General features: G+C 40.6%; 1 protein-coding gene and 1 non-coding gene across 3 annotated transcripts in view; both read right to left on the bottom strand.

Annotated features, from left to right (window-relative positions):
• Positions 1–23,957, bottom strand: part of SLC44A1 (solute carrier family 44 member 1) — a 102,383-nt gene that overhangs the window by 42,819 nt on the left and 35,607 nt on the right. For both annotated transcript variants that reach the window (XM_074953660.1, XM_074953659.1), the window contains exons 2-4: positions 23,373–23,462; positions 20,449–20,591; positions 10,795–10,931 (exon numbers count right to left, since the gene is read on the bottom strand). In XM_074953660.1, the coding sequence (XP_074809761.1) occupies positions 10,795–10,931; positions 20,449–20,591; positions 23,373–23,462 (370 nt within the window). The remainder of the gene's footprint in view (positions 1–10,794; positions 10,932–20,448; positions 20,592–23,372; positions 23,463–23,957) is intronic.
• On the bottom strand, positions 16,749–16,855 carry LOC141988305 (U6 spliceosomal RNA). The gene has a single exon (XR_012639730.1). It is a non-coding gene; the product is annotated as a U6 spliceosomal RNA (small nuclear RNA).

The raw sequence follows: 23,957 nt of genomic DNA, 5'->3' as shown, positions 1-23,957 counted from the left end.
CTCAATTGTATGGTTTAGATTTTTCAGGAAGAGATGAACATCTCTGTATTTAGCAGATCATTAAAGAAAGACAGGTGGCTGAAAGAGGCAATCAAGAATCAGGACTGCTGAGTTCTTGTTCCAGTTCTGCCATTTAGATAAATACTCCGGAGGGTATTCTGCGCCAAAAAATAAAAAATTCTGCATACAATATTTTAAAATTCTGCAAATTTTATTTTTCAAATAAATGTGGATGCTTTAGCATGGAATTGGGGAGCACAGGCCACTGGTGCACAGAGGTGGGAGATAGCTGTGAACCTCCCTCTGGGACACGTACTTAGCGGTGAGGCTGCACCAAACCCTGACATAGTGGAAGGACCGGGCCTGGCCTAGAAACACCCTGGCTCAGCAAGGCAGGATCCAAGCGTGGAGGGGCTTAGTGTGGGGGGATCCAGGTGGGGGCTGAGAGGGTTCTGTGTGGGGCAATCTGGGTGCGGGCAGCTCAGTGGGGGATCCAAGTGCAGGAGTAGGGAGATCTGGATGCACAGGGGCTTGTTGGGGGGTTCTAGGTGCAACAGTAATGGGACTCTGCAGGGGGGTCCACGTGAAGGTGGTTGGGGCTCAGCACGGGGAGGGGTCCGATTGTGGAGGGGGACAGAGCTTGGCAGGGGGTCTGGTGTGGGGGTCTCGGTGGGCGGGTCCAGATGCTGGGGGACTGGAGCTCATCGGGGGGGGGGGGGGGGTGAGGCTCCGTGAGAGGGTCTGGGTATAAGGGGGTCTGGGTGCACAGGGGAAGAGGGAGCTTGCAGAGCTTCCTGAAGCTGGGGGAGAAATCTGGCAGTGGGTCTGACTCGGCCTCGAATGCTGTGCAGGAAAAAGGAAGTCCTGTCCTCCCCAGCCCAGCCGGGACTAGCAGCTGAGCCCAGCTCAGGGTAGGAGCCACTAGCCAGGTCTTCCCCAGTCTTGCCCCCAGTCGTTTACCTCTTTGGTGGCTGCCCTGGGTACCTGAAACATACTGCTGGGAAGGGTTGCATGACCGCTCTTGTGGCTTCCCTTTGCTTTCCTGTCAGAAAGTCATTTTTCTGCAGGCAAGCAAAGAAATCTGCAGGGAACATAAATTCTGCGCATTTGTAGAGGCGCAGAATTGCCCCAGGAGTAATGGTGAAGCACTATGCCTCAGCTTACCTATCTGAAAAGTGGCTATAATACACCTGCCTACCTCACAGGAGGTGTTGCAAAACTTATTTGTAATGCACTTGGAGCTCTCTGGATGAAAGGTTCTGTAATAGTGCAAAGCTATCTAATCTGAACATCTGTACTGAAATATAAAAATTCTGAATTAAATGTGAGCATGAACAGTCATAGACATTCCTAGCAGTAGGAAAAGGAGCCATCAACATGCCCAGCACACCTTGTAAATAAAAGGAGAAACATTTTTTCAGTTCAGATATCATGAACCTTTTAAAGGATGCCAAAGTCAGCACATGAGCATCGGGGAATGGAGTAAGGAGAATCATTTGCTGATTTATGATGTAGTTATCCGAGCAAGCCTAGAAGTCTAATAATTTTGTTTCCCACTGTTACTCATTTTTAGCCATGATCTATAAGATATTTGTATTAACAGAAGGCCCAACCCCACGTTCTCATATCTAAAGGACCAAACCATGTCCCCTCCCCTTTGTCTGCAGAGCACCCTGCCGTCAATGGCCTAGATCTCACAGCGAAAGCGGGTGACAGCAGATCTAGTGAGCACAGCCACTGTGGGCTGAACCCCTTGCATATAAACTCATATCTGCAGGGCCTCTGTCCATATCCCTGCGCATGAACATTTTGGGCTAATGATGAGTGGAGCTGGAGCCAACACTTGTCCTTGCAAGATGGGAACACAGACAGAACCACCAGCCAGAGGATTCCAGTAGTGGCCATGCACTTTGTGGCTTGCAGGAGGAGGAAGAAAGGAGATTATTCTTTTTGCCTTCTTCTCCCCAGTCCCAGAAGCAGCTATCCTGAATGCTATTCTGGTGGCTGTTTTCTGAACATCTTGGGGATTCAGCTACTGTATGAGCTTCCAAGTCTGCAAGAGATAAAAGCTCTCTAGACCTAATCAGCCTTACTTAGAATAACACATTGACCAGAAACACCATTAATTCCAACTGGTTTAGGAACATTCCTGCTGGAATCCAAATAGCCAACTGAAAAATAATCAAGGGCAGCAAATGCATTATTTCCTACACAAGGGGGTGTGCTACATTTGGAGATGTAATCAGGAGAGTGCCAACAAACTGTATCTTGTAGAAGATGGACTTGAGAGTTCTACTTGTTCTGAGGCTTATGAAAATACTCTCTTATGCTGTAGTCCTGGGTTCTTGCTAGTGGTCCACAGGACTATGGGTCACAGTGCTGTCTTTTCTCCTTGCTACTAAATTATATTCTGAAGATATAGCATTTATTTTTAGCTCCTTTCCTAATATTAAGAAAAGGAGTACTTGTGGCACCTTAGAGACTAACCAATTTATTTGAGCATAAGCTTTCGTGAGCTACAGCTCACTTTATCGGATGCATACTGTGGAAAATACAGAAGATGTTTTTATACACAGAGACCACGAAAAAATGGATGTACCATGTACATTGTAAGGAGAGTGATCACTTTAGATAAGCTATTACCAGCAGGAGAGTGGGGTGGGGGGAGAGAAAACCTTTTGTAGTGATAAACATCCATTTTTTCATGGTCTGTGTGTATAAAAACATCATCTGTATTTTCCACAGTATGCATCCAATGAAGTGAGCTGTAGCTCACGAAAGCTTATGCTCAAATAAATTGGTTAGTCTCTAAGGTGCCACTAGTCCTCCTTTTCTTTTTGCGAATACAGACTAACACGGCTGTTACTCTGAAACCTTTCCTAATATTACTTTTCTTCATAAACACGTGGTCCAGTCACCAGAGAGCTATGATGTGACCATGATCAGGAGGGGAAGTGACCCAGGAGACAAGCTTTCCCTTTTATTGTGGCCCACAGCTGGAAAAACTGAGAACGCCAGCTTTGAACTCTGATTTGGAAAGCAAACATTTCTTCCTTTGAAATCCTGCCTTCTGTTTTGCTTGGGATTGATCATTCAAGTACTAAGCAGTTATCAACCCCGGTACTCTTAAAAATGCTGCCACAATTAACATGAATTGCATAAAGATGCTGGAAAAGCTTGAGGACAAGGGGAACAGATTGTGCCGAAAAGCCTCTCTCCAGTGGAGAATGCAAAATATTGAAGACCTTGTAAACTTTGGAGGAAGCTGCACCTAAATTATGTGACATGGCCATCTGCCTTCTATGATGCTGCAGCAGACTGCGGTGATTTAAGAAATGAAGATGTGTTTCAGTACAGTATTCCTTGGGGCATTTATTTTTATACAAAATGCAAACAAGGTCTTCCCATTTTTTTCTGGGAACATGTAACACCACTGAGAGTTACAGGAATAAAGCCAGTGTGGAAAATAATGCTGCTATCCACTTGGAGGACCACAATATACTTCGCTGATGAGTTATACAACTATCTGTGAGACGATAGCAAAATGTTGAGTATATCAGCATTGTTCCTGGCTCTGGAAACAGTATTGTTTAGTGGTGGTCTGGACAGACTAGTGGAATGTAAGGATATCCCTGTTTGCATTGTCTGCAAGAACTGAATCTGGGACCTCTGAATCTAAAACCCCAAGCCCCTAATTCATACAGTAAAGGGCCATAACCATGAGCATGGAGGAAATAGCAGATTCATGATCTTCCATATATGGTTTCTTCTCTAGAGGGAGACAGAACCACATTGGTAGCCTTGGTTACATAAAGTCATTTGGCCCAGTTCTTCTGAAAGGTAGTGTGGCAAAGAGGAAAAGATTTATAACTGTCATATTAGAGAGTTTTTAGAGTAACAGCCGTGTTAGTCTGTATTCGTAAAAAGAAAAAAGAAAAGGAGTACTTGTGGCACCTTAGAGACTAACCAGTTTATTTGAGCATGAGCTTTCGTGAGCTACAGCTCACTTCATCGGATGCATATATCCGATGAAGTGAGCTGTAGCTCACGAAAGCTCATGCTCAAATAAACTGGTTAGTCTCTAAGGTGCCACAAGTACTCCTTTTCTTTTTTCATATTAGAGAGTGGGGTTTTATTCCTAGCTCTCTCTGAAGTGAGACTCAGAGGGCACACAGTCACTCATCTGTAAAACAAATGACTGACAGTTGCCTGTAAAAAGGTGTATGAGACTTTGGTTAATAATGGTTATAAGTATGCAGAAATGTTAACAGTACATCAGAAGGCGAAGTGGAATACATCTGATTGTCTCCAGACAAGCAGCTCAGTGCCCACTTCCTTGAGTACAGACTATTTTGTGGGGGAGTTTGTCTCTCATCAAAATCATGACAGATCTTGCAACTGCAAGAGTGAATCTCAAGATGGATGATACTTGACAGGTCTTCACTGTACAGGTTGGTGGAGGGAGGCTGAAGGCATTAACAGATGGATAGTGGCAACCTGGGCTTTTGGTACCCAGGACGGGTAGGCCTGGAGGCTCTTGTAAATTTTGGGCAGGGTTTAATTCATTTGATCGTCCCAGCAGGTATTTACAGCTACCACCTTCCACATCCACACATTTGCCCCATATTCATGTGCCCAGCTAAATCTAGTCAATGTGTCTACTAAAATGATCAGCAGTGAACAGTTAACCAGGGTGCCATTTGCATTGTCATTAGGTTTCAGAGTCAATAGCCAATTAAGAAAAATGGGATCAGTTCCCTGCTCTAGCTATACAAGTGCTAGTAACATTACTTTAAAAAGAAATGAAACCTCAGATACTAGAGCACAGTTCTGCAGTAAATTGTGGCTATGGAATCTGCCCCAGAATTCACCAAATCAGAAACGTGCATGAGCGCTTATTTCACACAGTAAGGTATGTTCCACTGCCAAACACTCTCTGTATAAAGGAGACAGGTTTGTAGGACAAGGAGAAGATCATCATGTGATTAAGACAAATTATTCCTATGGGGGACGAGCACAAGGGCTGTTCTCACAAAGACGACTTTCTTGAGCCCTTGCAAGTGCACAAAGTTTAAGGACGTCAGAAAAAGAAACATATTGAGACTGACCAGCTCTTTTCATTCTGTGTCTGCTGGACCTGACAGTTTGCAATAATACTCAGTCAAATGCTACAGGGAACAAATCTACCTAGAATGTATGCGCTAAGAACACATATAATTTAGACCTCCTATGCCAGGGTGTGTGTGTGTGTGTGTGTGTGCATGCGTGTGTTTAAGAGGAGGCACAGGTTTTAATGCTCCGTCATGGGATCAAGAGGTGCTGGGCCAGATGGGGGAGGAGTCCAGTAATAAGATACAGAGACTTTCACTTCCAGGTCACTGGTAATCAGGAGTTCTCACCTAACATTAATTCAGGGGCCTATGTGAACTGAGGAATGGTGCACACAGGAGAACATCACAGACCTCACCATCACAAAAGATACTCTTTACTGGCAACATTAAAGAGGCTAACCATCAAATAGCCACGGCCACTGAACTATCTTCTCACTACAGGTGGTTCCAGCTGGTAGTGACTGAAGCCATAGACAAGGTGGAATAAGACAGACTGTACTGCTTACTATGCTCTACTGATACAGTGGACTTCATTCTCCAGCACTGCCACTTGGCATCTTTCAGAAACATTAAATACACTTTTAAAGGGAGGAAGAATAGGCAGTTGGATATTCACAGTTTCTTGAACTCCTAATTGTCTCATAGGAACATAGTAGGCGCCAGTAAAGAGGAAGCATCAGAGGAAGGGAGAAATTAAAGCTCCCTATTAAATAGTTCTGGGATTCAAACCTACAAGAGAATTCCAAGGAACGAGACATTATTTACATCTTCATAAAAGGTATATAAATAATATCTATAAGACTGCAAAGGAGGAATAGCGGAGATATCCAATCATGGTTGCCACAGCAACTAACTGGATTCAAAAATGAGATTAAGAAATATTTATCTATCCTACAGTGAGTCAGAGAAGCCTTAAAGATGTATTTTTATATTCAGCTGCAATCCTTTATTTAAAAAAAAGGCAGAATGCTGCCCAAGACCTTTTGTCTTTTCTGCTCTCCATTCTTTATCAGTAGATAGAAGCTTGAAAGAAAATATTACTGATTTCCTTTCCCTCTGGTACACAGCAATTCTCTCTCCTCCCACAGATTTCTAATGGAGCTTAAAAATGAGTGTGGCTTTTTAGCTTACTTTCTTTGCAATACAGAGTCATTGATGCAAGCACAATCCGGGGAGAGAGGTTCACTGGTTATACTCCCATTCCCAGGAGCAGAATACAAACATGTTTTGTGATTTTTTTTAAAGACTTGTTTCTGTTTTCAATATAAGTGTACCAGACAGTGCTGACAGATGCAGACAGTTCTAGGCTACTGTGGAGGAGTGCCCCCAAGACCTCCATGCAGTACTACTCAACCATAAATAATCAAACCAAAACATCAGTTGTATCTGTTACAGCCATTCAAAATTGTACTTATATTCAAATAATGGCTTTAGGCTATATGAGGTCTGGCAGAAACCAAGAGGTGTAAAATCAGTTTCTCCTTGGCAACATGCCTTTAACTAGGAAACCTAACAGCACAACCAGGAGCTTCAGTAATAATTATTCCTTGGCTGCGATTTCCTTAACGGTTCTCAGGAGTGAAAACCAACATTTTCTAACCTTTGCGCATTTCCACAAAATATATGGAAAAAATGTACAGTTCACTCCACATTATCTCCAACACATCTGTTTTTAGGGCAGGTACCAGTGATGTGCTTCAAAGCAGTGCTTTGATTATTATGTGTACAGAAGAAGAGGCCATTATTGCTCAAACCAGAGACCACTGAGGCAATAGTTTCCCCTATCTATAGCTGCTTCCCATTTCTTCACAATAGCTGTGTGCATTTTACTTTCAGACCCATCCCAAAGAAATCTCTACGAAGTCAGCAGATTAGGCCTTCTGAACCCAACTCTGATAAGAAGACTAATTCAGTGTGTCTTTCCATTTCAGTTCAATTTTCAACCTACTGGTGTAATATAAACAGTGTGTGGTAGCTCTTGGCTTGTGCTCAAATCTGCAATACCCTCAGCCTCAACTCAGAAAGATGCCTGAATGTGACCTAATCAGCTTGATTTTTTAAAATATTTTCATTCAGGTCAGCCCCTACAGCAGACTTTTCTCCTTTAGTCTTTTACTTCAGTAACTGCCCCAGGAGTAGCATCCACCTGGACCTCTGCTGGATTGGCCTGGCTACAGACCTCTGCAAGTGAGATCCAGGCCAAGATGTTTAAAAATAGAAGCCTAATTCTAGGCTCTTAAATCCACATTTAGTCATTAGTGGCCTAATTTTAAGTGCTGAACAGCCAGCAGTTCCCACCAAGGTTAATGCTAGATGCCACACATTCAGCACTTTTGACAAATCAGACCACTTGTTTAGATGCATGTGGCTAATTTTAGGTTCCTACTTTCAGAAATTTTGACCCGAGATTTCATAGCACATGCATATATAAGGCACTTTTTGGTGACCAGTGTTAAATACACACTATGGGACATGATGAGGAAGAAAATGAAAAAAATCTAATTGTCTTAAAAAATTATTTTAATTCAATCTGGCCAACAAGCAGTATGTTCATCCATGGTAACTGTACGATTACTGCATGGAGTCACTACAGGGCAGAGTTCAGGTTGTTTGGGTCCTTTAACTGTGCATTTTCACACATTAGTGTGTTTGGATTTTCAATTTAACCTGAAAAGTTATAAATCCAAGAAATTGAGAGTTGGTTTTGGAATAGTTACGATATCCCTGTAATGTTTTTTATCTTAACGTACATATATGTATTTCCAGCGTTCCTCCACCTTAATCTAATTCTTTTCTGGGAATATTATACAACCCTAACTAAATACAACAATCATTAATTTAGCTTAATTACAATCCAGTTATTCAGATGTAGCCTGTGCACAAGATTTCAATGGAGTTCAAAAAATGCAGAAAGTTTGAAGAATGTGTGATTCCATTATGAAGATCATCTGAGACATTACAAGGTCTGACACCAAAGAAACACAATTTCTTAAAGGCCCCATTCCGAATTAATTTCAATCTAGGTTAGTTAATGGATTTACTTTCAAATTCTCAGAAATATCCTGAATTCGGTGGATGCCATAATTTTGGCATGGACACACTATTCTTCATACTTAAGAAAAAGGTTGAATCTGCTTTAACCCAGACTCAACTCAACCTTAACTATGGAGCTGTAACCAGCACTATCATAACATTTAGAATGCAGGCAGTAAATTTCCAGCAAGTAACAAGTTTAACTGAATCAAGCTTTGGATCCTAAACAGTTGATATAGTTTTAAACAGAAGTACCAGCAGGGGATGACAAGATTTCATAACTGTATTCTCACCATCTTGCATAGTGTTCATCAGTGATCTTGTACTCTGGTTACATTTTTTTTTGTGTGTGCTAATTTATTTACAACATGAAAGCTCAGTTTCGATTCAGCATCTACTTCAGTTAGAATGTTAATAATGCAGAACTTCAAAATAACTTCACAACGCCCCTCTACCATGTACATTGGCCAAACCGGACAGTCTCTACATAAAAGAATAAATGGACACAGATCAGACGTCAAGAATTATAACATTCAAAAACCAGTCGGAGAACACTTCAATCTCTCTGGTCACTCAATTACAGACCTAAAAGTTGCAATATTACAACAAAAAAACAGACTCCAACGAGAGACTGCTGAATTGGAATTAATTTGCAAACTGGACACCATTAAATTAGGCTTGAATAAAGACTGGGAGTCGATGTGTCATTACACGAAGTAAAACTATTTCCCCTTGTTTATTTTTCCCCCCTACTGTTCCTCACACGTTCTTGTCAACTGCTGGAAATGGCCCATCTTGATTATCACTACAAAAGGTTTTTTTTTTCTCTCCTGTGGTAATAGCTCACCTTAACTGATCACTCTCATTATAGTGTGTATGGTAACACCCACTGCTTCATGTTGTCTCTGTATATAAAATCGTCCTACTGTATTTTCCACTGCATGCATCTGATGAAGTGGGCTGTAGCCCACGAAAGTTTATGCTCAAATAAATTTGTTAGTCTCTAAGGTGCCACAGGTACTCCTTTTCTTTTTGCAGATACAGACTAACACGGCTGCTACTCTGAAACTTCAAAATAGTTTACCTCAAACCTAAATGACTGGCCCAAGGTCACACTGAGCGAATATGGATTAGAAAACAGGGATCAAAGCCCTTGAGTACTTTTGGCTGACGCTTCCCTGCAATAAGTGCTAGACTTCAGATACCCTGGTCTAAGTTTACAAGAACCAAGGCAATTCCATTTAATGTCAATTTTAAAACATTTCACAAGCATTTGTTTTTTATACAGCAAGTGCCAAGGAGTTTTGGTTAGCCTGGATCACCTTTAGCACAAGATGCAGTACATTTTAGCAAAGCGTGTAGCCTTTGGTTCAGTTCAACAAAGACAGTCATGCCGAATATACTGTAGTTATCACAGGATAATAAAGGAATTTTGATTTCCCAGCACAAGTTAGACTTACACAGAAAAACAACACCAGTCACGCACAGACTAGAGAAAGACACTAGGCTTAAGTGGCCACGTTTAAATATTTCAAGAGGCTCTGATGAAGAAATTTCTCCTACTGAATCCTTCACTTTAGTTGCACTAGAAGGCCACTGTACATCAGATAAGACAAAAATGAGAGGTAGCCAAAATTAATATGATAAAATAAAGCCACCCTCAGATACTTGAAATTGAAGAGTTAATGGAAGTCAGCACCTCCAGGCCTTCACCAAAAGGGGCTCCAGGCAAACAATTCTCTGCTTTGTGCTCAAAACAGTAACACTGTCACTATTAGCTAATGAGCAGAAGTGTTCTGCCATGAGATGCAAAAAGATCAAGTGCCAAGGTTTAAGGGGAAAAAACCACTAACCATAGTAATGACAGCTGAATAACAGAACAACAAGAAGGGATTTTTGCCAAATATTTACATTTGGCTTCCTCACCTTTTAAAGTCCCAAAGTTGGTCACTTATCAGAGGGCTTTTCTAACACTGCTGCTTAACTCTGTTATAATTATTCCAGAATGCCTTAAGGTGGTGATATTGTTATCACCATGGATAACAAAGCAGCACAGTTCTGAGGGGGGAGGGGAGAGAGGAGGGAATTGAGTCAGTTTCATTCAACAGTATAGTTTCCCTTATGCTTACCTTACACAAGATACAATAAGAATGTTGAAAAACAGGGAATTGCACTGCAGTACTGAATGAAAACAGGATTATTACCCACTCATTGGCAGACACTATGCTCCAGTGCAGTTCAATAGCGGTACTGATCTCACCAATCCAATACTTGCAAGAAAGACTCAGCAGCGTAGGAAGGCTACCTGGAGCAACAGCTTGCAGCAGCTTCCAGAATGCAGGGGCAGAGGTCCATACAATGTAAAACCCCTTTGGTCAAGTTCCTGTTAGGTCTTGCCTTTTTTCCTTCTTTTAGAAAATGAACTTTAAAAAGGACCTTCATGTAGATAACAGGGCAAGGAGAAATGGCTACTGATAGTTTTAGTTTTATAAAAATACTAGAAACTATTCCCCTTGGTATTTCCCATCATGTTTTGTCAATTCAGTTTTAGTTCTGCTAAGTCTAAGGCACCTTTATCTTTCTTATATCTATGAATACTAAACAAACATATTTGGCTCCAGAGGAAAAAACAGATGTGCTTTCCTCATACCATTAGTTTCTGCAAATTTCTGAACATCAGCCAAAGTTTTTAGCTCTTTCCTTGGGCAAGCTGCTACACACAGAGCAATGGATTTGATCTTCCGATGTACCAGGTCTACATTGCATGGATCCAAAAAGAACACATACCTACAACAGGAAAAAAAAACAAACATGTGGCTGAATTATTTATATTGTAAACGACAAACTAAAATTTGTTTCTAGCAGAAAAATTCTACCAAGACATCAACAAATAATGTCAACCATAACAATAATTTCAGGATTCCTTATTTTAGGGCAATGCCACATAAGCACATACAGAAAGAAACTATCAGCGGTTGAATGTATGCACTGTAGGGATCCTTGAATGTACAGTCTGATATTGTACAATGGGCATACTCTAATACATTTGATCAGACTTCAGTACATTCAAGTGGCTTTGTTTGTACAGCCTCAGCACTTCTATTATAAATGAGCTTCCACAGTTATAAACAGGCTGCGAACATTAACTCCTGCTTGAAACTTAACTTGAAAATCTCCAGTCTTTTCCCCTGAAATACAAAGTGGAAAAACCCCCACAAAGGTTGTATGTATACCATAAAAAGAAATGAAAAGAAAAGAAAGCTCAAGATGCTTTAATAAATGTACGTAACTCAAATAACTCAAGCTTTTTGTTTCAGATTGATTTTTCACACCACTAGTCCACAATATTGAATAGATCATTTTGGTATTTATTTAGAAGCATAAAAATTGTTCAGCTATTTCAGGTAAATCTATCTACCGTGTAAGTGCAGTATTTTAAAATATCTCCTTTCCATGAACTCCATCATGATTTAAAAAACACCCGAAGTTGTGAAATGTGCATTGTTTATCAACTCCCTAGCAAATATCTCCTTCCTATATATGTCTTATCTCAAAACCTAACTCTGGAGCTGGTCTCATTCATTCAAAACGTTAAGAACATGAACACTGTTCTATTTCTATTAAAACATTTCTATTTAAAAACATTGATGAAAAATCTCTTCTGATTTCAGAAAGCCTATTTCATCTCATAGTACACTTGGAGACAGTTATAAATTGTTTTGTAGCAGGTACACGAAGTACACTAGCAAAAACATTTTTCCGTTGATCCAACTGTTGAAATGCTTCTCAGCCCAGTACACTAGCAAAAATACCATTACAGACCATTTAAACAGTTTTACTGGTTTTGATAGCTTGAGATTAACTTTGGGGGGGGGGGGAATGACACAACAAAAAGCACTTTCTTGCTGAAAGTGAAGAGGGACTGAAAATTGTCAGATCCTCAGTAAGTTTTACACCACACTCCTTAAGGAAATACTTCTGAATCTACAGTACTAATAACAGACCGCTATGGGAAATGCAAAGATGTCCACATGTATGTTTATTGTTAAATAATCAGAACAGGCTACGTCTAATTCATAGTGTCAGATAGTGGGGACAGAAAATACCACAGGTCATACAATCTGACCCTTTGCATATAGGCTTTCTACTGTTCCTGGCTTTTCTCACATCATTTTGACTATACGCAGTGATGGTGCCTCACTCTGGGTAGTCAGTTCTATTATCCGATTTCAACGTACAAAAGTTATTACTATTTAGCCTCAATTTCTCAGTTCCTAGTTTCACGTCCTACCTTCTGAAATGGAATCAATCCCTGTCATCATTTATATTAACTTGAATGTATTTATAAACTGCTCATGTTCTCCCCGAATGTTCTTTTTCCTAGTGAAACTGTAGTGCTTTCAGTCTCCCTAGGTATTAGCCTCCTCTCCTTGGATCATTTTTTAATTTCTGTCTCCCCCGCATACTATATCCATCCAATACTCTACAAACATTAGGGGCTGTGACACAACTGGAAACTGTGAACTTCACATTCTATCTGGCAGCTGTTTTCAAAGGTAACTACACACAGTAATACATGTGTATTAAGCCTTTGATTCCCTATTTCTCTCAGCAAAAGCACAATCTCCATGATTTAACACACTTTTGAGTAGCTAGAATTGAAGATACTAATATTTAAAAAAAAAAACTAGAAAAGTAAAATATACAAGACAGGTGGTAATCCTAGTCTTATTCCCAGAAGTGGATAGCTTTCACTCAGATACTATACCATGGATAACAATACAATAAACAGCACAACTGAATCAGGAATCCTTTGGCAAGAGCAAGTTAGGAGAGACAGTCCACTCTCTTTGCTTACTTGAGTTCTTGCTATTAGTAGCGAGGTATAATTTCAGTGGAAGGGGAAAATTACACAGATTATTTTATGAGGAAAATCATGTAATTTTGAGCTTGGTCCTGTAATTTACAGGTATAGCATAGCTCTATGGTGTCATCTACATTCCTGACAGAAGCACTCTGTTAACGTATCATTAAATAGATACATATAACCTAAACACTAAGGTACTCCTTGGTTTAGAGTACGTTTGACAGGCAAAGTTTTCAATACAGCTTCAGAATGAAACTGGAAGCTATGGTGGAGCCCACAACCTTAAATCATACTTTTTGAGAGTTACTGAGTGCTTCTTGTGAGGTGCTGAACACCCTTCAGCTCCCACTGACTTAAGTGAGTCATACTCAGCACCTCACAGGATCAGGCCCTAAGTCAGAAAAAAAGTTGACTCTGGAATTAGAAAAGCAACGTAAGTTCACTATGCTGTCTAACACTGTCACTTCTTGGGTTCCTGAGATAGGGGGACTCTTGGACTTCTGTAGGAAACCTACCTGAAGTAAAATACTTCTTCTGTCTTCCTCTAGAGGGACCCCAGTTCATGAACTGACATGGCTTGTGTCCAGAAGAGCAACTTATTCAAGCGTTGCCTCTCTGACTGGTGTTTCATAAGACTTTTCTGGTCCTAGCAGAGTGAAACAACTGGCAATTCTCATACTACTGGAAGTTGCAATTGTGACAAAATATTTGAAGTCACTTTGTGTTCCTGGATGAGACTGGTTAGGGATGATTTTATTCAGTTGTTCGAGTGCTTTTTTGGGTGATGCAACCAAATAGTTTAACATCAAAAGGGAACGCATAGATTGTTTCTGGAGGCACATCCCAGAACTCTGACACATACTGTTGGCAGGCTATGGTGGTTGCAGAATAGGGATCCACACCAGAAGATAGTATTTCACAGGCTCTTGTACAGGAAAGCCAGAGTTAATTTAATGGATCTGAGCTGCTTAGAATTCCTGTCTGTACTCTTGAAGAGTCTCTTGGATGAAACATGGAGTAGGGTGACTGAGAGGGCTCTACGTGTTGATATTATGAATTTAACCATTGCCCTTAATGTAATGGGGAAAGATTTGGAGCCACTTTTAAAAGAGCTCTTTATCTTCTAGTCTAAAAAATCATCTAGAGACCCTGCTCCCTTCCCTGTGATCACTGTTTTCCTGTGACCAGGAGTAATCTTGGCTGAAATGAACAAAGAAGGTGTCAGTTCTGAGAATTTGAGTCTGACAACTTGACCAATCAACTTAAACATGTCACAGCTTTGAGTGGATCTTGATAGACTTCTTCCTCTTTACACTGAGCCATCACAAGAGATTCTCCTATGAAGAACACTGGGCAGGGCGACACTGGAAACTTCAAAGCGCTCTCACGGGAGCACTCCTGCGGCAGCGCTTTGAAGCGCGAGTGTGGTCGCGCGCGAGCACTGGGAAAGAGCTCTCCTGGCATTCCCGGTACTCCACCTCCACGAGGGGCTTAGCTCCGAGCGCTGGGAGCGCGGCTCTCAGTGCTCGGAGCCTGTTTACACTAGCACTTTAAAGAGCTCTGACTTGCTGCACTCAGGGGGGTGATTTTTCACACCCCTGAGCCAGCAAGTTAGAGCGCTATAAAATGTAAGCGTACACAAGCCCACTGTTGTGTTCTGTTAATGCTTCATATCATGGAGGTCTTGAGCTAGAGAGAGTTGGTAGGAAGGGTCTGCTATTTTTAATGGCTAAGTAGAATCAGGTCAGTGAGCTCATTAACATTGCCCTGTAAACGATTACCTGAATCCAACTGACTGTTCCCAATGCAGATCAGGAGAGTTCATTCACCTCTTCTAATTATTTAAATGACCACCTATGGCAGCTAGTTGACTGAGCACAAAGCTGGTTTCAGTTTTGTTTTCTTCATGGCTTTTCCCTTTCTGAGGTGAGGTTTGGCTACAGTGTGGGAAAGGCTCGGTGAAAGATGTCAGAAGAAATCTAAATTACCCAGGGACCTTTGGCACCAATAAAGATCCATGGTAAGTCACTACAGAACCCATTTCAGTTCTGCCTAAAGAACTGTGAAATTATAGTTCCAAACATGCAGGATACAAGTAATCCAAAGTACACTAGTTAAGTCAGCCACGCAAACAAAGGTAATTATTTATCTTACTTGGGCTGGTTCAACTTACTTCAAGATTACACTACAGGAATAGGAAAATAATTAATCGTACCATAATAAACCTATACATACTAGATGTGTAAATTTTTAGTTGGTAGCACTGTACCTATGCTTTAAAACAGCCAACATACTGAATTAATGAAATTACAAGATCTTCGTCAAGTGTTTTCATAATCCAAAACATATTTTTTTCTATTGATTCTTAAAACATGTTTTGGATTATGAAAAGAGGGAGGAGAATTACTTATAGAGGCAAAAATACTTGATTAAATTGATGTAATTGTGGACATGCCCAGTTTTTGGTCAACCCCAGTAACTATCTGGAATTTTAAACTCTTCATCGGTAGTGCCTATGCCTACATCTATAATTTTTCTTAAATTTCATTCAAAAGGTAAATTGCAATATCAAAGCTACAGGTTTAAATATTCAGAAATCAGAATATGAAAGTTCAAGTTCACAGCGAAGTTAACTGCTGAAGCACATATCTTGTGGCATACATTTAAGAAGCTTAAATGTAGACAGGTTTCCGAGGGGTAGCCGTGTTAGTCTGTATCAGCAAAAACAACGAGGAGTCCCTGTGTTACCTTACAGACTAACAAATTTATTTGAGCATAAACTTTTGTGGGCTAAAACCCACTTCATCAGATGCGAGGACAGAGTCTCTCAGACCTTAGAAGACAGGTCAGTCCTCGCTTACAGACAGCCTCCAATCTGACACAAATACTCACCAGCAACTACACACCACACAACAAAAATACTAACCCAGGAACCAACCCCTGCAACAGACTCCCTGGCCAACTCTGTCCACATATCTAATTAAGGGACACCATCATAGGACCTAATCACATCAGCCACACTATCAGAGGCTTGTTCACCTGCACATCTACCAATGTGATATATGCCGTCATGTGCCAGCAATGCCCCTCTGCCATGTACGTTGGCCAAACAGGACAGTCTCTATGCAAAAGAATAAATGGACACAAATCAGACATCAAGAATTAGAACATTCAAAAACCAGTAGGAGAACACTTCAATCTCCCTGGACACTCAACAACCTACCTAAAAGTGGCAGTTCTTCAACAAAAAAACTTCGAAAACAGACTCCAACGAGAAACTGCAGAACTAGAACTGATTTGCCAACTGGACACCATCAAATTAGGCCTGAATAAAGACTGGGAGTGGATGGGTCACTACAAAAACTAATTTCCCCTGCTGACACTCTCACCTTCTTGCCAACTGTTTGAATTGGGCCACCTTGATTACATTGGCCTCATTAGTGCTACAAAAGTGATTTTTCCTCCCTTTGTATTCACCCCTTCTTGTCAACCGTTGAGAATAGCCCACTTCCACCTTAATTGAATTGGCTCGTTAGCACTGACCCCCAACTTAGAATCACAGAATATCAGGGTTGGAAGGGACCTCAGGAGGTCATCTAGTCCAACCCCCTGCTCAAAGCAGGACCAATCCCCAATTTTTGCCCCAGATCCCTAAATGGCCCCCTCAGGGATTGAACTCACAACCCTGGGTTTAGCAGGCCAATACTCAAACCACTGAGCTATCCCTCCCCCCAAAAGAAAATTTGGAACGCTTCACGAATTTGCGTGTCATCCTTGCGCAGGGGCCATGCTAATCTTCTCTGTATCGTTCCAATTTTAGTGTATGTGCTACCGAAGCAAGCACACACTTGGTAAGGCAACTCCCATCTTTATATGTGCTGTGTATTATACCAGCCTCTATTTTCCACTCCATGCATCTGATGAAGTGGGTTTTGAAGTTTACATCCTAACAACATTGATTTTTTTTTTTTTGGCCGGGGGTGGGTGTGTGTGTATTTTAGTGTCTTACTTAAAAAAAAAAAAAAAAATCTGAGCTGCTACCATAATATATGTTTTTAAATTAAGATGAAGTCAAACAAGGAAAGAAATGGAGAGCAAATCAACCGTTCCTTCACATGACCAATAGGCTTACTGGGCAAATGCCTGATTACGCCATCCATGCCTGTTCAGTCATGGTGAAAAATAGTTAGCAGAAGTTAAATATAAAAGTGAGAAGAGGCAAAGATATTGTTTTGCATTCCAAGTATCCTGTGTTCTTCTATTTTAAAACCACAAACAGTTAACCTTTAACTGTGCAGCAAGCTAGCACAATATACAAGTCTGTCTTGGCTTAGAGCATTTTGCATGTTCCTAACTTTGTAGATTTCATTGATTTCCTGTCATCTCTCAAGACATCTCTAGACATTTAAATGAGCACTGTGCAGAACCACTGTTCACTGCAATCGACAAGCATTTCATTGCAATAATGGAGAGATGAATTAAAAAGTTCATCCAATTCATACCAATTCTGGGTCGGGCATATAGAATTTAGTTCATGTATTTTCTCTGCATGTACGCTGCAAACTTCCCATTTGTCCATTTGCTACCTGCATGCACTGAGTAAAAAGCCCATTAAAGTCTTTGCTTCTGGGGGATCATGAGAATTTGTTAGCATTTGAAAGTCACTGGATGACAATTCTCTGAAGCAGGGTATTTCTTCTTGTAGTTTTTTAGAAGGATATATAGTACCTTCATTCTGCCCAAGCAGCAAGACTGAGCAGGTCAAATACCAGTTAGGACTGGCATTTGAACAACTTGTACCTTGTCAATGTGTTCATAATTTTGTTTGCCAATTACTCTAGCACATCAAGATAATTTTAACCCCATAATCCTGGCAAAGCTCTAAAAGGCAATGAACCTCTTCAGAGTAGGCAGATGGGTCTGGAATTGGCTGTCAGATCCTCACTGCATTCCAAGGGTTTGTCTCCCAGCGCAAAGCATATTGAAACTATGCTGTGTTCTTTTTGTAATCAAGAAAAGGCAAAGTCAATTTCTGGCGCAAAGATGTGGCTGTGAAAAAGCTACAAAACTTAAGTCAGGATACTCTTTCAGACTTTGATGTGTACTCAGCTAATCATTCCACTCAGGGGACCCCCCACCCCCACAAACACATATTATAGCTCAAGTTTTCCCAAATAGCGTCAATTTCACTTCCTCATTACATTCCCTACATGTTACTATGATTTAGCAGGAAGAGATAATGCTATTTTACAGATAATTTAACATGTCTACTTCTGATTGGAGGCTAAAGATAAAATTACCCTATAAGAGGAGGCAAACGGAAATATCTTCAGGGATCCCCTGGAAGTTTAGAGCAAGAAACTCTTTCTTCAAGGCTTAGTTTATGACAGAGAGGCTAGGAAGAAAAAGCTTATTTTCTCCAGACTGTAAAAAGCATTACTATAAAATTTAGATGAGCGTATGAAGTAATCCCGTGCATTGTACCTCTGACACTACAAGAACTCAGTCTGACAGAAACAGATGCTGATCAGATGGGGCCCTTTTTGAAACAATTTCAAGACAGTGAAAAACAAGGCGGGGGGGGGAGGGGGGAAATCACGTGCTAATATATAGGAATTGCCATACTAGATCAGACTAGAGCTCTATCTAGTCTAGTGTGCCGGACAGTATCATATGCTTCAGAGGACTGTGCAAGAAACTCTATAATGTGCAGATATGGAATAATCTGGCCATAAGGAAAATTTCTTCTTATCCCCAGGCAGGTAGTAGTGGTCTTATGCTCTAAAAAAAAAAAATCATGATTTATACCACTTAATTTTTTTTAACCATGTGACATAATCGGATGTTCTTGTTAGCCATACAAGAGTAATCCTTTTCCTGAACTCTAGGCCTCAGTGATATCTTGTGGCAATGAGTTCCATACATTGAGAGAGACTGTGTAGGTAAAAAAAGGTATTTCCTTTTATCATTTTTAATTTGCTGCCTTTCAGCGTCATTAGATGTCCCTTTGTTTTATGTGAAAGGATAATACAATGAAGTACTCTTCCATGTGACAGCTGATAGAAATTAGATTTGAGGACACAACGTTCTTAGATATAAAAATCCCCATGATTAATTGATCAGTGAGAAAGTGGTCCAATGCAGTCATACACCCCTCTCATCTACTTTTTGAAATGCTGCTTGTGAAATGAGTAGCAGATTGCTAACTCAAACATCAGGTGATTTTATAGGACAGTTACCAGCCTTACAAAAAGGAACTGGAGGCTAATTATTAGGAAGTTTATGAACTTTGAATTATCACCTGGCCTGAACTGTAAGACCACTCTTTAGATCTTTCAGTCCAAGATGCTGCTCATCCCTTTGAAGGTTTAAAAGTAACATCAGAAAGGATCAAATCCGTTTTAAAGAGTTGCCAATCCATTACTTTAAGTAGTTATGCTCTCCCCCTGTCCCTCCCGCAGACATAGGTCACAGTTTACAACAATATTAAATTCAATACTATGTACTGCTCAATTCTCTAAATAAAACATGCAATTTTAACCCCACAGAACAATTTGAAAGACATCCTTATTCCATTAAATAAATGGCAAGTACTTATGTTTTGGTTTCCAAGGGATGAATGCCACTTGATGCCCAAGCATCAAACTAGGCCTCCAACTTTTACAGATTTACATAATAAATTGTTTAATTGTCACTGGATTTTATTCAACCAACTCAGATTACTTCAGAAAAAGTGATAGCATTTCCTAATTATTCACATTAAATTACTCTTCCAAATGAAGTTGCCAAGAAAACTCCAATACTATCTCCAAATAATCAAACCTTCAGTCAAGCGTCCTTACAAAACAATCTGCATGTATTGAGTGGCTTGTTAGTGTGAAGACAGGTGAACCAAGACTACTCCAGAAGTTAATAAGGTCTTTTAGTTTTTCATTATCCTTTGCTGCAGTATTATTTCAGACTTCATTAGTTACAGTCTCGATACAGTGTAGTAGTGTTGATTTACAAGCTAAAGGATATTTTGCTTTCTGAAGTCCTCTGAATTGTTCAGAGGGGTTTCTTGGCTTTCCTCATTCATCCCTGGAACATTTGAAAATGTTGGTCAGTCTGTAAAGCCCCAATGATCAACTGTACCAAACGGCTGGACACAACTATATAATGAGATGCCAAGAAGAAAGCGATACTCCAGATTACCTTGTTTATACGCACATTACAAATTCCACAATGCACATTCACAAATGCAGGCTACTGGTTGTTAGAGAAGGTTTTAAGCAAGAGAAATTCAGGCAAGGACTAAATAGGAAAAATTAAACATATTAACTAAAAGTCAGAATATCCCCCCCCCCCCCCCACCCAATCAGGTTATTGCAATCTACTTCCAACTGAGAACAGACTCTGGTTCAATCAACCACTAGTTTGGAAAAGGCATATACTCACTTCTTTTGTGTGAGGTCTAAACCACTATTGACTATTCCATCCACCTTTACATTCTTCTGCCCACAGATATTTCCATAACTGTCATATCCTGAAACCAATCTTGCAGCTGCTCCAGTAGCTATTGAAAAGCCACAAATAAAACCCTGGGAAAAAAACAGATAAAAGGTTCAATGGCAACTGTGTCAGAAACACAGTTTAACAATGCTCTCCTTGGAGCTGGTCATGAGGGAAGAGTCAGCTGTAATTCATCTATTTCAGAGGAAAGCAGTCCAATTTCTTGCACCCTTCTTTGAAATGCCTTCCATTTAAAAGGGAAAAGTCTAAGTCAATCGAGAAAGAACCACTGTGGGGAACAACAGACAGTTGTGAATTTAAATGCAAACACTAATTAAAAATATGATTCAGATGTGCTAAAAATTATTTATTAGCTGAACAGGCTCAACAGTGTGCTAGGTGCTTTTACAAGACAGGCATAAAACAAAGTTCCTGAGGTGAACTGCTCACAATCTAGGCAGATAGCACACAACTGTAAAGGAGAGGGGGGCAGGGAAGGAGCGCAACAAATGCAGCATGACTAGTGAAGTTTCGGTTGCAGCTCGTTAATTTCCAGATAGTTTGGGTATTTTTGTTTGTAAGATTTTTCAAACATCTTGTTAACACTTCTGAGGGAAAGAAGGCCTATTTGGAGTAAGTGCATTTTAAGCAGAAGGGGAGGCAGGGCAGACCAGGCCAGGAAAGAAATTTCAGGTATGGGGGACACATGGAAGAAAAAGAAACAGAAACAACAGTGGAAGCACACAAAAGGAGCATGTGGTGGAGCAAAGAGGGAAAAGGGGCCTTAGAGAAGAGAGACCCAGGTCTCACTGGGCTATTGACTGACTTTCAAAGAGCTTAAATTGGATATTAAAGGGGAAGTTTGGGGGTGGAGGGGAAATGTAGAGAGGCCAGCGTAAGGAGGTCATGCCTGAAAGCATCAATTATCTCTTTACAACTAATTAGGCTGGCAAGATCCTGAGCAGAGAAAGATAGTCCTTATGCTGTCTCTCTAAGTGTCCAGTGATGCCAGAGGAAGAAGATAAGAGGGGTAAGCCAAAGTTTGAGATTGGTGGGAGAATGAGTTAGTGGCGGGTGGCAAAGGAAACAAGTGCAGAAGAGCGTCTGAAGTTACAAGTGGACACAACAGAATCAACTGAGAAGGAAAAGGCAATTGGAAGGAGGGTGTGGAGGAGTCAAACATTGACAGCTTTAAAGCCTTAGGAGGGGGAGACAATGCAGTGCTAAGGAGGGACCAATACTGAAGGAGACAAGTTGATTAGAGAGAAATTCCAAATGAAGTGCAGGTCACTGTTTTATAGTGAATTAGCTTATTCATAAACTTAACATTGGACATCAAAGCAAAGAAGAAGGAGTAAAAGGTCATCGCTAGTAATAATTAAGCTGATTTGCAGCTCCTACTGTCAATTTCTTGAATCCATCACCACTCATGTAAAAGCTCTAGTTCCTTTTAAGCAACAGAATTTTATGTAGGATAATGCTCAGGTTCTTAACATTTTCCATACTGTGACTCTACACTACAGCAGAGAAGTTTCAGGATCCTCCTCCATCTATTTTAGGATTCTACTCCCATCTAGCCACAAAGTGAGGAAAGGTGGATGTAACCGCCTGAACTTATTTGCAACTCCCCAAGGCAGTGATGATATGACAATTGCTCTGCACAGTGTACTGGTGTGACAAGAAAGCTGTAGGACAGTACACCATACAAAAGGAAAAATTCGCAGTTGCAGGTGTGTATGGAGTTGTATCAGCAGGACACTGCCAACAACAGACCGGGTAACAGCAAAGAGTGAAACATAACACAATCTGGGATCTAATTTTCAAAGAGGGACATATGCAACTGTGTGTACCTAATTTGTATGGTCTAATACCCCAAATAAATATATAGAACTAGGCATTTCTGGATTAAACAGTCAGTTATACGCACTGGAGTTAAAAATCAAACTTGTCAATGGATCGCAAAAATACCAAAGGGGTGCTAAGTGAAGAGCAAGTTAGCTATGAGCTTGCAGTGCACCAGGGTTGTAAAATAAAGACATTAAAAAAGTTTGAGATGCATAGGCAGAAAGCATCATCTCACAAACCAGGGATGTGAAAGGGAGAGTTATTCTCTAATTGGCGGTGGGTTGGACCTAGAATAATGTAAGCAATCCTGCCTAATTCCATACAAAAAAGGCAAAAAACTCGATACTGAATTTTCACTAGGCTGCAATTATTTTTTTGTAATTTAACAACATCTAACTGCATCCTAGCACTTGTCAGGAGGAAGCCAAGTGTTCTGGCATCTGGGTAAAACACAGTAAGGCTTTGGCACCTGGGGCAGCTTGGGAAGAAGGTTTGGATTGTGGAATAAGCGTATTAACTGGATGGCTCTGCTAAAGTTATCAGCAGGGATATCAACAATTTTGAGGTTTACATTGCCATTTTTATGTTTCAGAACTAGCAGCCTATTGAGATTAAGGTAACAGTTCCCTATGCTCAAAGCTATTTTTTCAAGACATCTACAGGTTTAGGATGATAGCCTTTAAAAAAAAATAGGCCAAGTTTAGAGTGACTTCTTCACAACCACGAGGGATAGAAACTTATTTTAAAAGTAGCTTAGATTCTGATGCACACAATTCTGTGGCAAGACAGAGTCCATAGCAAATTATGAGACCCTGTGAAAGTACTAGATCTGTGCATAGTGACACTGCCTTACAAAAAAGTATCAAAATCAAGCAAGTTCTTGTTCCGTAACTGATACTTGCCATGCTAAAGTACACTAGACACTGACTGAAGTTACCAAATTTCTAATCTCAAAATCTGATTTCTTCACGAGTGAAAACTGTCTATGCCTATGTAACATTTAAAATCTTTCTTATTTTACTCACCATTCCAACACAAAAGAGGATGAACAGCAACAGCCATGGTATATCTGTGCAGCTGCGATCCTCCAGAGGCTTCCATTCTCGTTTGGAGCTCTTGGGTGAGAAAAAGGGATAAAGACAATGGTTACGAAGTCAATTCAATAAAATATGTTCTGCTAATAACAAAGCGCTTCAAAAAGTAGTTTTTAGGGCACTGATATTCATCTGGGTTTATCTTTTGATACTCAGCCCTGGTCTACATGGGGGGGAGGGGAAATCAATCTAAGTTACGCAACTTCAGCTACATGAATAATGTAGTTGAAGTCGACGTACTTAGATTGACTTACCGTGGTGTCTTCACCGCAGTGAGTTGACTGCTGCTGCTCCCCCGTCGACTCCACCTGCGCCTCTCGTGGAGCTGGAGTACAGGAGTCGACGGGAGAGCGCTCAGGGATCGATTTATCGTGTCTAGACTAGACGCGATAAATCGATCCCCGCTGAATCGATCGTTGCCCGCCGATCCGGCGGGTAGTGAAGACATACCCTTAAATTACTTCATCTATCCTGTAAAATGTACAATAATTATTTAAACTACAGTGAGGCTAATGG

The sequence above is a fragment of the Natator depressus genome, chromosome 5, assembly GCF_965152275.1.
Source record: "Natator depressus isolate rNatDep1 chromosome 5, rNatDep2.hap1, whole genome shotgun sequence".
Lineage (NCBI taxonomy): Eukaryota > Metazoa > Chordata > Testudines > Cheloniidae > Natator > Natator depressus.
This window is presented reverse-complemented; position numbering and strand designations above follow the sequence as displayed.